This window comes from Netta rufina (genome assembly GCF_964035555.1).
Source record: "Netta rufina genome assembly, chromosome: 3".
In the NCBI taxonomy this organism is placed as follows: Eukaryota; Metazoa; Chordata; class Aves; order Anseriformes; family Anatidae; genus Netta; species Netta rufina.
In genome coordinates this window covers 76,755,872-76,772,867 of record NC_140125.1, presented here as the reverse complement: position 1 = coordinate 76,772,867, position 16,996 = coordinate 76,755,872, and the positions used below count along the sequence as shown (strand labels likewise).

Genomic DNA, 16,996 nt, shown 5'->3' with positions numbered 1-16,996 from the left:
TGTCACAGCTCTTTAGGACTCTGCTTGTGGAAAAAAAATAAATAAAAAAATCCCTGGCTCTGCTGGGCCAGGGGTTCAGAGCTGGTTCCTGCTACCAGGGAGCAGGACTGGAGGCCAAGGTGCTGGCTCTTTTTGTTCAGCTCTGTTTCTTGTACAAGTACTAACACTTCAAACACCTACTGCTGCCCCTTTGCTCCTCATGGTGCCGGGTGGGTAGGTGTGTGAGGGGAGAGGCTGCCTGAGGCAGGGCAGCTGTGGATGGAGGTTGGGGAATGGAGCCGATGTCTGGGGAGAGGAGGAGAAGTGGAGAAGATGAAGAAGACAGAGGTGGGGGTGCTGAGCCCAGAGGCACTGTGCCAGGTGGGGCAGGAGGGCTGCACCCAGGGGGCTCAGGGAGGAGGAGAGGGCACACAACTCTCCGATGCAATCTGCTCAAGGGTGCAGGGCACAGCATTCATGGGGTGTCCCTGCTTGGGGAGGCGGTAGAAGGTGTGCTGCAAAACAACTCCTTCTGTGTGGTTAGAGACGGACACAAATGGTAAGACATTTCTGGTCCGAGCTGCTTGTCAGTGCAGTCGGGTTAGAGAGCAGGCTAACTGTGGTGGAGCTAAAGGAATGGATCACTTCCCAAGGCTGTACCCTGAAAGCTTAAGGGCTGACTGAAATAAGGCTTTTTCTTTTTCTCTTTTCTTTCTTTTCCTTTAACATTTTTCTTTCTTTTTCTTTTTTTTTTTTTTTTATTTTTAATTTATTTTCCTATTTTCTTTTCTTTTTCCCTTTTCTTTTTCCTTTTCTCTTTTCATTTTTCTTTTTTTTTCTTACTTTTTTTTTCTTTTATCTTTCATTTTCTTTTTAAATTTTTTTCTTTTTTTTCTTTTTTTTTTTTTTAATTTCTTTTTCTATTTCATTTTTATGTTTGTTCATTCTTCTTCTTCTTCACATTTTTCTTTTTCTTTTCCTTTTCCTTTTTCTTTTTTCTTTCATTTTTCTTATTCCCTTTTATTTTTCTTTTTATTTTCTTCTTTCTTTTTTCCTCTTTCTTGTCTATTTTTTTCTTTCATTTTTCTCTTTTATTTTTCTTCTTTCTCTTTTTCTTTCCCTTTTTCTTATTTTTTTCCTCTTTCTTGTTCTATTTTTTTTTCCTTTTTCTTGCACTACCTTATAGTCCTATTTCCCTGTGCAGAATTGCTTAAACTGCAAAACAAGTGCCTCACTCCTCCAAATAATCACACCACGTCTCTCTCCTTCCCCTGCTGCAACTGCTCCTCTGGGTGGCAGGCCAGGGAAGCCAGCCAGGACACCACAATCCCCCAGAGGAGCTGACTCGCCTTTCTGTAATCAAAAGGGCATCTTAATTACAGCCATTGCCCAGAAAAAGATGCATGGGAACTGCCAGTCAGAGGCCCCTGCTGCATCTAAAGCCACCCGTAGCATTTTCCTCCCTTCTAGGAAGGGACCAACCTTTAAGCCCTCTCTATGGCTTGTCACGAACCTAAATAGGACTTCAAAGGTAAAGCGAGAAGGGATGGCTTCTGACCCAAGGAGGAGACAGGGCAGATACATTTCCCTGGAGACGGGCAGAGCACAATCCAAGGAAGGCGTGGAGGGGTTTTCAGCTTTCTCCTCCCCTCCCGCTCCCCTGGGGGCTCCAGTGGGTGACCCAGTGGGACAGGCAGCAGGAAGGGAGGAACATTTACCCTAAAGTGAGCTGACATGAGACTTCAAATGCAGGGACATATATATTTGTCTCTTAGGAGCCCTGCACTGCCTTCTTGCAACTGCGGCTATTCCACAGGGAGACCTTTGGTAAAATACAGAGGAGACTGCGGCCACAAATACTGCGTCCCCTCCCCAGTTTCTCCCGCAAATATCACCGTCAGCCTCTGCATTCACTAAAACAATTTTACTCTGTGCTGCACTCAGTTTCAGTTATTTTCAGAGCAGGGATGAAATGTCTGCAGCAAACATGCCTGGAGCTCACTCCACACACTGACACTCAGTGGCTGAGCAGATTCACCTCTGTGCCTCCTTTGGTGCCAACCTGCTGCCACCCCAGGCCCTTCACCTCCTGTCCTGGTGTCTGCGTGGATGGGCCATGAGTGGTGTTTGTTTGTTAGGGCATAGCTGGAGAGCAGCAAATGGTGCTAATCTGCATGCTACGCTCACAGGAGGGGCACCTGGAGGGTATGCTCCTCAGGCTGCAGGACTGGGACCAACAGCCTTGCTCTTCTGGTGTGGGATCAGCACGTGGCGTATAAGACAAACGTAACGTATAAGAACATATAAAAAGCATACCTTTTGCATTTTCAGATTTCTTGCAAACATTCAGGATTAAGCAATTAAACTGTGATGCAAAGAGGAATAATGCAGATTTATGAAATGGCACTGAGGTTATTGCACGAGGAGACTCCCCTCCCCTGTGCCAGGCAGTCTGTAGCACAGGATGAAGTTCCTCCTCTAGCAACATGAGCTGCAGCCCCAGTCCTGCAAAGCCTCACTCCCAAGCCTAAAGGTGGGAGCTGTGAGCAGCCCCCGCAGTCAGGATAACCCACAGAGCCAAGCTCTGCAAGGCTTAGGCAAAACAGGGCACATACATGTACAGCTCCAGGCTGCAGCGCATCTGGAGTAGGAGCACTTTAAAAAGCTGGTTTGCATAGCACCTAATGCTATAAGCCACAATCCTGACTTTAGTGTTTGGATGTTTCCATGATATGACGATAAGTACTTGGAGAGCGAATATCAATAGCAATATTCGTGTATTCATTGTATAAATCCTCATGCTTGAAAATGTTCAAAATCAAAATGAATTGTAAATGCCTATGAAGTAAACAAGTGTTTTTTATTTATAAAAATGCTTCCAAATATATTTGGGCTGTATTACCCAGTCATCCTCACTAGGAGGAGAGAGAGAAAATGAGAAAGACAAAAAAAAAAAGAAAGAAATTGCACTGAAGCACAACCAATGTTAGAGCCCAACTAATCCTAAAAAAAAAAAAAAAAAAAAAAAAAAAAAAGTTTTGGCATCTGGCTGACTGAGGATGAAATGCCCGTGAGTCTGGCTGAAGTGACCATGGCAAGTCACCTCCTGCCATTTGCCCAGCTCTGGCTGGGTATGCTCTGCACACTTGGTATTTCGAAGCCCCTCCTTTGCTTAATAAGAAATAAGAAAGATTCTCACAATATTTGTTCACACTGGTTTCTTATTTTCTTGTTCTTAACACTCCTGTTCTTTCCCATAAATTCTTTCTCTCATTTATTGCTGACCTAGGAGGAGCAAGCGCTCTGGTTATTCAACACTTTGCCACATTACACCAGGTTTTGGAAAGTGAATACCCTCAGAACAGTACAAAAGTCCATTTTCTAACACTGCTTCTCCTAGTGAGAGGACTGTCTTCTCACACACACTGAACTTTGTCAGCCTTCAAAGACATTACATTAAGAAAAAAAGAAAAAAAGCCATACTGTTGGGATCAGATGCTTTGCATGTAAAAACATTAGCTTTTAAGTATAGGGGGAAATTGCCACTTTTGCACTGTTTCATTAGCCATTCATCACTCTGTAATAGCATTTTAACTTACCAGTGCAAAATAACCATGCTGATTGTTACAGTCCTTTCTTCTATTGGCTTTGTGAAGAAGCATCTCTTATTACAGGGTACCACCTTTGTTTTAACCCACCTTAAAAATACAATGTACACTAAAATGTAGTGTTGCCACAGTTTTGCATTTTCATATCTTTTGCATTTATCACCTTATTTTTTACTCATTAGGAAAATACTTTCAACTGCTAAGATTTCTATTTAGCTTTAATGCGAAGTAATAAAATAACTCACTTCATCCACACTACAGGTATTTTTCCTATTTCATCCTGAAGTTTCTAGTCTGCCTCATTTCTCTTTGTTTTAATTCTTCATAAAAGCACACAGGGTGAAAGAGATACCTTTAATGCAGCTTTCCTACTGTTAAATAGATATCTTATTCCCTCTTTCAAAACAAAACGAAACAGCTATTAAAGTGACAAAATGACAGCAACAAGTAGACAAAGGGAAATGTTAAACCCAGACCTATTGTCCATCACGGGCTTTTCCTTAAAATTGTTGGGTTGAGGGCAAGCAGTTTTTTGTTTCCTTCCCCCACTTCTTTAAGAGGGTTTAGCTTTCACCATAAAATGTTTCTTGTAAAAAAAAAGGAAAAAAAAAAAAAAGAAAGAAAACAAACAACTGTTACGTATCCAATGCAAATGCCAAACTCTGAGAAGTGCCACCTTGGTTTTTGTATTTCTGGAGTTTGAACAGTTGTCCACAGAACAGCTGCATTTCTGCAAGCCCAAGGCAGGTGGCCCAAGCTAGACGCTTGCCACTCATTACCACAAAGCTGAAAAATCTGACCAGTTCCTTGGTAGTCCGAAAACGTTCATGAGTTCCAGTTTCTCCTCCTTTTACTTTTCTATAATGTAAAGTAAAAATCCAGTTCAAAACTGCTAAATAGATTTTCCCATGTTGCATTCTAGAAATAATTTTCACGGCCATAAAAAAATATTCACACCACTGAAAAAAAAAAAAAAAAAAACCAACAACAACAAAAAAACAATTTCCTCTGTCTCCTGTATGAAGGCCAGTGGTTTTGCATCACTGTACATGATGTCATTCAACTCTTTTAAAGCAGTCCAACTGCAGTTCAGGGAGTGGAGTTTGGTTAAATAGAAGTTCATGGTCTTTGGCTCTCCTCTCTCAACAGAAGAGTTTTCCTCTCCAAAATAAGTCTAAAGGACCGTCCTTGCGATGCCAGGTTGCTTTAAGTCCCGTTGTCTTTCCCCAGGCTGCAGGGCCACGGTGGGCTTGGAAAAGGGCAAGGGGGGTCTGGGAGGCTTTGAGTCAGCTCATCAGCTCAGAAGGGATCCACCACAGAAGGAGTAACGTCGAGCTGCAAACCAAGACCAGAAGCTGTTACAAAGTGACCCGACTTCAGCTCCGAATGCCACCATGCCTAACAGGCAGAGATCTAGAGGGGAGAGCCAGGGGAGGAAGAGTGAAGGACAGCTCTAAAACCAGTACAGATCCTTGCTTTTGTCCTGAGGCTGCAAACCTGAGAATGGAGAGAAGAAAAAAAAAGGAAGAAGAAAAATAGAAACAGGTGTTTAAGGACAGAGAAAGACAAACTTCATTTCTGCCACACGAGATTGAAGGCTCAGCCTAAGTCATGGGCTCCTAAAGCAGGGCTGGAAGAAAGCAGTGAGGCGAGAAGAGCCTGGGCTTCTCCAGCGGCAGGCATGCATCCCTGTTGAACCTGAAGCAAGGCCACCTTATGGAGCCATTTGTGGCTGTGGTCACCAAACTTCAGCCAGAGGAAGCTGGAGCAGGCTTTCCTCGCCTCTGCTGCCACTGGCTGAGGAGTCACCTCTTTGGCAAGTCTGTCACCTCTCTGTCATGGCTACAGGCCTTACGTCCAGGCATCTGACTAGACAGACGCTGGACACCAGTACCAGCCTCACTGGCCACAGCAATAACCATTGCCCTTTTTCTGTTGTTATTATTTTTGCTGGGCAAATGCAAGGGTACATTTCTTTTCAAAGACTGGGAGAAAAAAAAAAAAAAAAAAGTAGCTGGGGTTGTTTATAAACCTACAGTACTTTACAGAGCCATGCAGCTGCCTGCACACCTGCTCCATGGCAGGAGCCCAGTGATGGCCCTTGGGGCTCCGTCCTACTGCCAGCCCTCGCAAGGACAGGGCAAAAGGGCTCCAAAGCAAGAAGGGCACACGGGCTGGAGCTGGTGGCTTCCAACCCCAATTTATTTCCCCTTAGGGCCCCACCACACTGGGTCCTCCCGTCCTACCATCTTCATGGGGGTGGCCCTGAGCCAGGGGGACAAAAAGGGGCTGGGGGCTGCTCTTCACCTGGGTCCACGTTGAGGCCGAGGCTTTGTGCCATGTCCCCCGCCGCATTGGGGAAGGGTGCTGGTGTTGTCCAAGTGGCAGTGGCACCTGCCTCGGCCTTTCCCAGGTCGCAGGGGGGGCTGACTGGCGTGGGCACGGCGGCGGGTGTGAGGCGGTGGGGGCGGACAGAGGCGGTGGGCACCAGCAGTGAGCCGTAGCGGGGGTCGAAGTGGGGGCCGTAGACCTCATGCACGGCAGCGGGGCGAGGGTAGGCGGTGCTCTGTGTCCCGAGGTAGGGGTGGTGGTGGTGGTGATGGTGGTGGTGGTGGGCATGGTGCCAGGCCTCGGGGCCACCCTGGTGCAGGTGGCCGTGCAGGGAGGCCGGCGCGTAGGGGTCAGTGGCAGCGGCGAAGGGCAACTCGCTGTGGGCGGCGGCGGCCAGGGGGCTGCTGAGGGTGGCAGGGACTGAGGAGGGCTGGTAGGTGCTGTTCCAGAAGGATGGGGGGAAGCTGCGCTGGCTCATTGGGAAGGAGCCGTCTAGTGCGGGAGAGAAGAGAAGAAAGGGAGGTGAGCACCCAGTGATGTCTTTATCCCCCAGACCACTGCTGAACACAAGGAGCTGCTCCCCACAAGAACAGATTCCTCTCCAGCCACATATCCAACATGCCTAGCCCAGGGATGATCCATGAAAATGGAGCAATTTGCTCCAGGTTTCTTTTAGTAGCTGCTTAAGGAAAAGACTCTTACTTAAGGCAAGGGAAATACCTCTTTCCCTCAGTAGTGAAAACTGAGTCAGTTATTGTGCTCCACAGTAAGTTTCTGGGCTGGATTTCTCTTGTTTGTTTGTTTGTTTTGTCCTAATCTCACTGTCCAAACATTTATGCCCAACACCTCAGAGGATGCCCCAACCCTGACAGGAAAGCTACTGCTTCCTTGGTGAAGTTTCAGAGTGGACAGCAACACTGTGAGATGTGACTATGTGCCAGCTTGAATTTTCTAAACATCTGGGGAATATTTTTTTTGGCAATTTTTTCCCCATTGGGCTTGTGCCTGTTTATTGGATATACCGCTAACATATCTGGGAAGCATTCTGTGGATCTTTAGGGATTGGCAGGGTGAAGGACAAGGCTCCTGCATTTTCCTTGTTCAGTAAGCCATGTGTGAGGTGGAATAGTGATTGCTGACACAGAGATAGGTGCTACGCATGGCTGGTCGGGAATGCACAGTGTTGCTGAAACAAATGAAAACGTGCCCTTAATCCACATTTTCTGGGGAGGTAAATTAGCTCAGAGCCCTGAAATTACTCAGGAGAAGGGGAAGCAGTTCATGACGGACAAGGAAATCTCTCTTCTTTCAGCACTGAGTGCCTTCCACCCATGAAATACTTCAACTAGCATGGCAGTCTTAGAAGTCACCAATGGGAATTTCATGAAGAGACTGCATCTGGCCTGGCGATGGGGGTCCCGGAAAGCAGGACAGGTTTTTCCCTGCCATATCGAGTACCCCATGAGTCCGTCTAGGGTAAAACAGTGCACAGCTATGGAGAATCTCTGCAATTTCGGGTCCTTGCCTCTGACCATGTCAATGACACACATTGGATGATGCACGGGGTCATGCATCTTCCAATTTGCAGCGGTGGGAACCTGCTGAGCTCCTTCCCAGGGCCTCTTGTCCTTCTGCTCCCATCTCCACTCCCCACCTCACCGAGCCCAAAGCCGCGGTGGCCGAGCCAGGTCCCGCAGCCCTCCAACCCTTCACCCTACACCCCCTCACCCCGCACCGCGCTCACCCCGCCAGGAGCCGGCGTTCCTCGCCTTGGCGCTGCCGAGGGAGAAGCTGCTGGGCTGGCTGAGGGCCCGGCTGAAGTGCTCGTCCACCACGGCGCTGATGTCCCCCTGGAAGTAGGTGAAGAGCACGCAGCGGGAGCTGATGTACTCGGCCTCGGGGGGTCGCTCCTTCTCGGGGCTGCAGTCCTCCTCCTTGATGCTGGCGGCGGCGTGGCCGGAGAAGGAGCTGCTGGTGCTGGCGCTGCTGCCGCTCTCCGGGGCTTCTTGCATTTTGGAGTAAAAGGCGAGTTTCTGGAGGAAGGGGGAGGCAGGGAGGGAGAAACGAGCCGGTCACGCCGTGCAGAGCGCCGAGGTGCCCGGGGCTCGGCGCTCCCTCCGTGCTCCCGCAAAAGGATGCGAGGGGTTGCAAAAGGATGCAAAAAGTGGCAAAAGGATGCAAAACCACGAAGAAACCCTGGCGCACAGGAGGGGAAGTACCGAGGGGGCGAAAGGCAGCGGCGGTGCTGGCAGCGGGGGGAGGCGAACGGCGACGGGCTGCACACCGAGTGCACGGCGGCGAGGAGGAGGAAGGGGAAAAAGAAAAAAAATAATAAATAAATGACCCAACTCCAGCAGCCTCAAACACTTTTCAGGGCAAAAAGCACCGCCTCAGCCGGCGAGAAGCCTCAGGTATTTCCTACAAGCTTTTGCTGCTTCTGCTGGGTTCCGCCGGGGGAAGAAAGCCGCGGGCGCTGGGAAGTTTGCTGGGTGTTCCCCGTGCCCTCTGCACCCGCCTCAAAGCACCCGCAGCCGCTGGGACTTTCTTAGAAATAAGCTATGGGGCGCCGAGACCCTTCTCTTCCCGGCCGCTGAGGGTAGGGAGAAGCAGCACCGAGAGCCGGGGGGAGGCAGGTAGGGAAGGAGGGAGCCCCGGGCTGAGCCCCGCGGGGTATTTCATAGCTGAACCATGGCTCGAAATCCGGCTGAGAGTCACGTCGTGACTGCCGCCTTTCCACTTGGCTGCCGGCTCGGCCATTGAGGTAATAATCATCCCCCTAAATAATGTCACCCGTGTGCGGACGGGCCGAGGGGGGGAGGGCAAGGTGGGGGAAGACATCATTTGCTATTTGTAACAGGTATTCCGGCCCCGCTGCCAGCCGCCCGAGGTGCCACCCGGGTGGCCACGCCGTGGGGACGAGGAGCGGGGCCGGGGGCTGCCGCCAGCCCGGGGCTCTTCTGCCTCCTCCGCTCCCCTTTTTCGTTTGCAGGGAAATTCCGCCTTCCGGCTTTGGAAGGACTAAAGGGCAGGAAGAAAAATAAAAATAAAAATAAAAATAATAATAAAAAAAAACAACAAACCCACACCCCACGAGCAAACGAGTGGTAGCGCCGTGCATCAGGTGCAGCCCGAGGAGAAGGAGCGCGCACCCCGATTCGACGAGGCCACAGCGCAGAGGGGCTGCAGATGCCACCAAAGGTACCCTCGACCCCCTCAGGGCACCCGCCTGTTCCTCGGGGGCTGGAGCATCCCCGGCGGCACCGCAGCCTCGGCTCCCGTCGGGGCCTCGGCTCTCGCCCCGGCCTCCCGGCGCTGTCTCCGTTTCCCGAGGGAAGGTCCCGCAAGCGGGGGCGCGCTGCGGGATGCCGGGGACACCTCGGGCAGCGCTTCCCCGCCGGTCCCTGCACGGGCTCCCCGCAAAGCTGGAGAATCACTGTCCCCTCCCTCCAGTCGCGCTCGGATGGAGCCCGTCCAGGCAAAGGGGAAAAAAATAAATTTAAAAAAAAATCCCTAAAAAATCCCTAAAAAAGCCATCGCAGGGTTCATGTCGTGCTCCCGCTCCCGGGGCGCCCAGCCGGGGTACGTACCGCGCCGAGCCCCGCACCGAGGTGGGATGCGGCTCTGCTCCGCTCACCATCGCAGGCTGCCGGAGCTTCTCCCCCACCCCGTCCCCTCCCCTTCTCCTTTTCCCTTTTTCCTTTTGGTGAGGCCCCAGACGGCCATCCTCCCGCCGACACCCCTCCCACCCTGCAGCCCGCACGTACCTGGGGATAGGGGCTGTAGGCTGCCGCGAAGTACGCCTGGGGCGGCCCGTACACTTGGTACATAACATCCAGGCAGCTCATGGCTGGCCGCCGCCGAAATTTCGTTTTTTGCTCTGCAAAGCGGAGCTGTGCTCGGCGGGACGGAGGGAGGATCCGGGGGGTTAAGAGGCACCGCTCCTCGGTGGGAGGAGTGAGGGGGGATGAGCTGCCCCCCCTGCCCTGCCTCCCCCCGCCGCACGGTTCCCTCCCGGATCCCAAAACCACCCGCAACCGCGCCGGGGGGCTTCGGCCCCGGGGCAGGGGCGGGGGTAGCCGGGCAGGACCCCCAGCAGCATTTTTGCTATCGCTCCGGGGGGGTTTCTCCGTGCTCCCTCCCCGCCCATGCAGCCGCCAAAATGGGGCAAATGGGGAGCGGGAGGGGTTCCTGGTACTGCCCGGCTAGGGGGGAACGTGGGTGAAGCCCCCCCAAGCCCCCAGGGGAGCAGTGTGAGCCCCAAAACGCTGCCGCGGAGTTGCGGGAATTCCCAGGTCTGGCCGGTCAAGGTGGGAAAAAAGTTGCCTGTGGAGGAGGAACCTCCCCAGAAACGTCGCGGGAGCGAGGATGCTTTTTGAACGGAAACCAAAACGACGCCGCGGTTCGCGTGGAAAGAGCAAATCCTGGTGCAGGTAAGCGGGGTTTGCTCCCCAGCTGCCCGCTGGGTGCCCCCCAGGCGCACGCAGGTGGCCGTACCCTCACCCGCGATGCCCAGGAGGGAAAGCGGCTCCCAAGGCAGCGCTGTGAGTCCTCAGCTCAGCAGCAGCCCTTTCAGACTGCCGGCTTCTTCGTACCTTCTAAATTATTTTTAACCTCTTGTAATAAAGCTGAAAATAAAGGAAAAGTGAAAGAATATCGCTTACTTTTCAAATGCCGATTATTAACAAAAATCATGGGGAAAAAAAAATCTGAAAAGAATGAATGCTTTGGATTTTGAAGACCCGGAATTCTTTAACCGAACTTTAGTAGGAAATCCTCATAATTAAAAAGGTTAGCATTTGCCTCTGTTTTGTTTGTTTGTCAGAAAAAACTAATCTTATGTTTCAAATTTCAGGAATTGTTCTGAATGCCCACTCTTTGCCAAAAATCATATTTCAGTGCCTAACGAGCATATTTTTTTCTTAACCGGGGGCAAGGTTTTCAATTCATATTTAAAACATTTGTTTCTCGCTCTTCTAGTTTGGTAAATTTGTTTTCTGTATGGAAATGTGACCTGGAACTTCGTGGCTGCGTGGTTTAGCCCCGGCACCGCTCAGTCCTCCTTCACACCAAATTTTGTGCCAGTGGCTGAGATGAGAACAAGGGGAGGAACTGTCGGTATCCAGCCTCAGAAAGGAAACGTGTCTCACACTCTATCATTTTGTTTCTCCTGAGCAGAAAGCAAACAGGCACCGTGGAGGGAAGGGCTCACTCTGTGGTGAGCATCCAAAGCACTTCTGCCAGCAAGGGAGCGCCCCTCAGTCCTTGTGACTGGGGGCTGCGGGACCTCACCGGGGCCATGGGATCTCACTTCTGCTGCCACTAGTGTGCCCTTGCTCCAGGGGTCGGGGGCCTGGCAGTTCTCCCATCACCGGGAGATCTGTGCCTGTTCTGAAGGCAGCAGCATGCTGGGTGGCAGTCCGAAAAGGATGCCCATTTCTCAGGAGGTGAGTATGCCTTGGACATGCAATCCCCAAACACCACATATTCCCCTGCTGTTTGCACAAGCACTTCTTCAATGGCTTTGTGCAACACCATGAGTTGACACCTGGCATGTGTCGTGGTGAAGCACGTGCTCTGTATGAAGGAAAAATCCAAAGTGCAATAGCAATACGAGACTGGGTGCTGTGATGTGGCAGAGAGCCTAGGTTGTGTCCCCTGGAGAACCTCTCCAGGGCTGAATTTAGTGGTTTTACCTCACACACAAGTAGGTCTGATGTGGCTTGGAGTGAATGCAATTTCTTTTACAGTCATTTGACAGTGAAACTGTCCAAACATGACCAAACTGTAGTGCCTTAAGGCAGAGCAATGCAAGCATTCATAGCAAAGTGCTGGCATTGTTTTGCCTTTTCAGTATGCTCTCTGAAATCGGTCCCAATGTAAGAAATGATCCTGGAAACCATGGGTCAGAACTATATTCACTAATGATCTCACTACATATGTACAATTATATATAAATATCTTTTCTTGGTCCCAACCAAAGAACCTTAGGTGTGTTGCATCACAAAAGAAATAACAAAGCCTTGGAAAAAAAAGAAAGGCAGCTGAGATATCTTACAGAGAAAATTATGACAGCAATGAAGGGAAGAACACATTTAGGAAGGACATGCATTACAGTTGGCTTTGTACACTTAATCATTGGCAATGGCCTCTATCCTACATTCATATACCCATAGTTCTTCACAACAGCACCATGAGGAGAGTTACAATGTGCCTTGGAAAGCATTCCTATAATGCGATTCAAAGTTACCTTCTCATTATTCTGTAACCTTACACAAAATAAGAACTGTGTGTTACAATGAAGATCTGGACACCCAAAAAACCCATCCAACAAGGTGTTAACACTCAGAGACACTAGGACAAAAAAGCAATGGAAACATGGTAGGACCAACTCCCTGTGCTGCTCACCTGCTCTGGACATCCTCCATGCAACCCCAGTGTGTCCACCCTCTGCATGCAGGTTTGGTCAGCCAACCTCACGTCTGATCCAAGGCGGAAACATTTATTAGCCAGAAAGCACCATTCTGGTTTTGAATCTGGCCACGTGGATACTTCATGCTGTTGATGCCATCCTCTCTCAGAAGTTCAGGGAAAATTCTGCTGACTCCAGAAAGGCACGCTGTCCTTACTGAGAGATATCTCAAGCTGGTTGGAGAATGCAGCCCTTGCTTTAGCAGTTTGTCGCTGTGCTTAACAGCCTTCAGTGTTTCCCACTTCCAGTTTGAGCGGATCTGGCTTCAGCTTCCAGCTGTTGCTTCATGTAATGCCTTACTGCACTTAGCTAAAGAGTTCTTTCATACATAATATTTTATAAAACTTATGTTATTCCACACTATATGTATATTTTTTTCCCTGCCAAAAGAGACAGATGCAGCTCCTTACTTTTCTGTGGCAATTTCTCTAGAGAGATTTTTGTACCTTAGAGAGTTTTTGTACTTTTTTTTTTTTTTACTTTAACCCTGTACTATTTTTTTTTTTTTTAACATTTTAAAAATATTCACACAAGAACTTGTTACTGTTCTAATATCTCTCTTGCAGAAGGTATACACAAAATATCTTCTTAGCAAAATCTGTTTATGTTTGAAGATTACCTTTTTTACCCCCACATAGCAGAGGTTTAAAGACAAGGAACTCACACTGATCCACTTTCCCACTGTGGGCACTACACGTTTTCAGAATCATTATTATGAGTTTGTAAAAACAGTGGGATGTTTTGTGGTGGTTAACAGATGGCACAAGGCTATTTCTGATGTTTCTTCTGAGCTGTTACGTAGCTGACTGAGATTGCAAGCAACCAACTCAAAGCTTTGGTGATGCCATGTGATCAGATGACACCTGCTCATGATACTTCTGGAGTCATTCTTTCCAGGACCCTTTCCACAGCCTGCCTACTGTGTTCCTAGATGTGCAACACCGTTAGTGGCTCCATTCATTTGTTGTTTGCTTGAAAGTGCCAGTAGGCTTATCAGCAGACTCAGGTCTTTCCCATTTCTCATTCCATTTGCTGGCATTTTTGCCACTATGTTACCCCCAAAATTTATTGGTGAGACTTTATACCAAATATCAGGCTATCAATGAACATCCTGAATACATGTAGTTCACAATCTAATATGAACACTCTTATATAATAAAGATTTTTCTGTTGACTCCAGTTTTATGCATTTTTTTGTCCATTTGCCACGTGCTTCGTTTTTTGTGTAGCATTTCCTTTACGAGAATGTAACTCCGGTTTCAGTAGGCTTCTTATTTCTGTGCTCTTATTTTATTCTCAAATGTCATGAAATGAAAGATTCATCACATACTTAAGTTAAAGTATCCAACTTTGGATGTTCTACTTGTGGATTTGCAATGGTGAAATTTGGCTAAAATGATCGATAACCCTGTTCTTCTTCTTGGTCTTTGTAGTCTCTGTGCTCAATCTCCCTACAAGCTTTTTGTTTCTTTTTAGGACTTGGCAACTGCTACCATGGTTTTCTCAGGGATGTTTTTGAGGTGCAGTCTCTAGGTCTGCATGGGTGAAGAAGACTTCGGGCTCAGGAGCTGCTAGTTTGGTAGCATTTATGGGTACTGAATTTATGAAACTTAAAGACAAAAATCAGCATGGTAAAACAGAATGAGGGAACATATCACTGACTTCCTTGTCTCATTCACTGCCCTGTGGAACCCAGTTTTGTTTTATATTTAATTTTCAATCTCAAAGACATTTCTATAGTTAATTTTGATCTTCCTTTGAGGGACTTTTTTTTTTAAATTATATTTTTTCCCCTTTATTTTTCCTTTCCTATGGCTCTATGAATTAACTGCTAGCTGCAAATTAACAACATGCACAGCTATTATTTGGTGCCGTATGTGACACCGTGCCTGCTCTGTGACAGGCCCTGCAGCAGCTGGACCATATGCGGTGATTTTTCCTCAATGATGTATTTAGAGGGGAGCTGCAGCCCGGGTGCGGGTGCAGCATCTGGTGCATGTCACTCATTGCTCCTGCCCAATCCTCGCTGTGTGCGCCGGCTCACAGGCTGGGGCATCACCTGTCTCTCCTCTACTGATTGCGGCAGATGAAGAGATCATTATGCAGGGCTGGAAGGGGAACCTAGAGCTGTCATGAGGGGATAGATTAAAGTGTGTGGGAACACACAGAACCCATTGAACGTAGAGCTGGCTTTTGCAGTATTAAAGCTCACAGAAGTTTTTTTTTTTTCATGATCAATAGGGGAATAGGCTTGGTTTGGTCCTCAGAGGCAGAGCTAGCAGCTTTTGTGATGCTTGTGTCACAGGGCATTAGGATCCGAGCAGAATCTCTGTGCAGGCACTGAATCACCAGAGCCACCAAGCCATCACATCAGGTTTGTTCTAAGATGTGTTCTCCAAGACTCTCTACATATTATTTTGTATTTATATAGAAAATATAGAGTACATATTTCCTCAGCTGTGCTCAGGACAAAGAGGCAATATCAGGCAAAATGTTCCTTAAAAGGATCTCCATGCACAACACATTTTTTTTCTGCTTTGTTTTGCATGTTTTTGTCAGCATGAGGTAAAAGTAGAAACAGATTGTTTCTGAGCTGCGTAGAAGTTACCTAAGCACCAGCTTAATTAATATAATGCAAGCAGTCAGCTCTTGACGTAAATGTGACATGTAGCTCCTCTGCAATACCCAGGCTCAGTGAGTTTGATGGCACACAGTTATACATTTGTGTGCTTTGTTTTGAAACAAAAAACAAAACACAAGTCTTATAACGTGAAAATCTCAGTTCCTATAAAAGTTTTCATTTTGGAAGTGTTCTTCCTTCCAGTATTGTAGATAATATTTCAGACAGGGAGGTAGGTGGCAGAGAAAGACCACAGCTTGAGAGAGGAAGTGGCTCAGTGCAAGAAAATGACAGGATTATCAGATTTTTAGTAGAGTACAAAATGGTAAAGTATATGCTTTTTTGCCTATTCTGACTTTTGTATAACAGTCACAGCACATATCTAGGCTGGGAAAAAGAAAGACTCACATTTTCTTCCACTCTCAAGTCTCACAGGAGTGGAAACTTCTACTGCTCAGAGCAATATTATATTATACTGGAGGTGCTCACTGGTTCACTTCAGCTCTCTTCATTGTGTATTTGGCTAAGCCTTGAGAAAATGCTACTAGAAAATGTTAACTATAAATTTTAAATAAATTAAAGGCAAAAATAAGTAAAAGGAAAATTCACAACAAAATACTGGAGGTGGAGCCATGGTACAGGGAATTGTGTTCTGATCTCCTGGAGTTGCCCCAGACAATGTAGCTCCTGGCTTGAGTGCAGATAGGTGTGATTTCAGAGGCTGGAAAATATCCTGACTTTCTGAAACTGAGCAGAGCCCACACTTAAAAAAGTTGATGGTCATAATAGAGAACTTAGTCCTAATGTTTGCAAAAGCCCATCTAATCATTAGAGGTAAAGTTGGGAAAACAAACAAGAAAGAAAGAGGAATATGTTAAAAAAGGAAGAAAGGAAGGTGTTGCAACTGCCAATATGCACCCAATCCATATGTGGGAGGATGGGACAAAATAAAATGTCCTTTGATTTTCTTAATAACATCTATCTATTGTAGCCCAACCTGCTGGAAACTAGTGCATATAAAACGATATTGTAGTCCAGCTGGAAAGTCAGCTATACTGTCATATTTGTATTGATGTAGATTTAGCTCATTTAATACAGAAGAATAAGAAAATAGTATGCAGATTAATTATTTGTAATTAATAAAGTTGTCTCAGACTTTATTGAGGATACGTAACTCATCCCCTGTTTCCCTGCTTGTACACAAAAATGCTAGAATAAGGAAGAAATTATGAAAATCCATGCCATAAACACACTGTCAAACGGAAATCATAATGTGCATACTGGGGTTCATGTGCTGGGATCTTCAGACACGATGGCTGTACATTTTCAGGATAGATTTATTCTCATGCTGAGGTAGATACTTCCCTGAACTGCAAAGTGTTTTACATGTACATATAAATCAGCCAGTGGTCTGGTAGATGGGGTATGAACCATCAATTTAGAGAAACTAAACCATTTCGTACTCCTCCCATGACTTCCTTATGAAGTCTTCCAAGGATGACTTGCATGCATTAAAGTACTTCTGGTCTGTGGAGTGAAATTTATGGAGAGAGCATCCTAACAAATTAAGTTTTTGAAATGCAGATCGAGTTTATGGATCAAGCTGATTTATGATTTTTAGACTAGATAATAGAGAATGCAAGCTCTGCTGGAGTTCTGTAAGGCTGGTAAGAGCTGTGCACACAGGGTAACAGATACTTGGAGCTGCTGTTTCACAAGAAGTGGATAGGCAGAGCTTTGCTTAGGCTCAGAACTTGCCATTACTTTTTGAATAGTGGTTTGCAGAAATTGATTTTTACTCACAGAGTACACTGACCAGGCGGGAGAATGGTGTATTGTAGAAGATAGCATGAATGCTGAAGAGCTGGCCAAACCCAGAGTGGAATGGAAAGGCAGCACAAAACTATTTATGTGTCCCTGGCTGTTGAAATAATACAACTGCCACACTAGATAAACTGGCTTGCCCTCCATTAAGGCACTGCTTTTTGT

The 16,996-nt window shown here is 47.4% G+C and overlaps 1 protein-coding gene across 1 annotated transcript in view; it reads right to left on the bottom strand.

Moving 5' to 3' along the window:
• Positions 1-10,479, bottom strand: part of DCBLD1 (discoidin, CUB and LCCL domain containing 1) — a gene marked incomplete at its 3' end in the record, with an annotated part of 164,639 nt that extends 154,160 nt beyond the window's left edge. The window contains exons 1-2 of the mRNA XM_084284566.1: positions 9,683-10,479; positions 7,663-7,951 (exon numbers count right to left, since the gene is read on the bottom strand). Of these exons, the coding sequence (XP_084140692.1) occupies positions 7,663-7,951; positions 9,683-9,763 (370 nt within the window). The 5' untranslated portion in view covers positions 9,764-10,479. The remainder of the gene's footprint in view (positions 1-7,662; positions 7,952-9,682) is intronic.
• Positions 10,480-16,996: the final 6,517 nt, after the last annotated feature.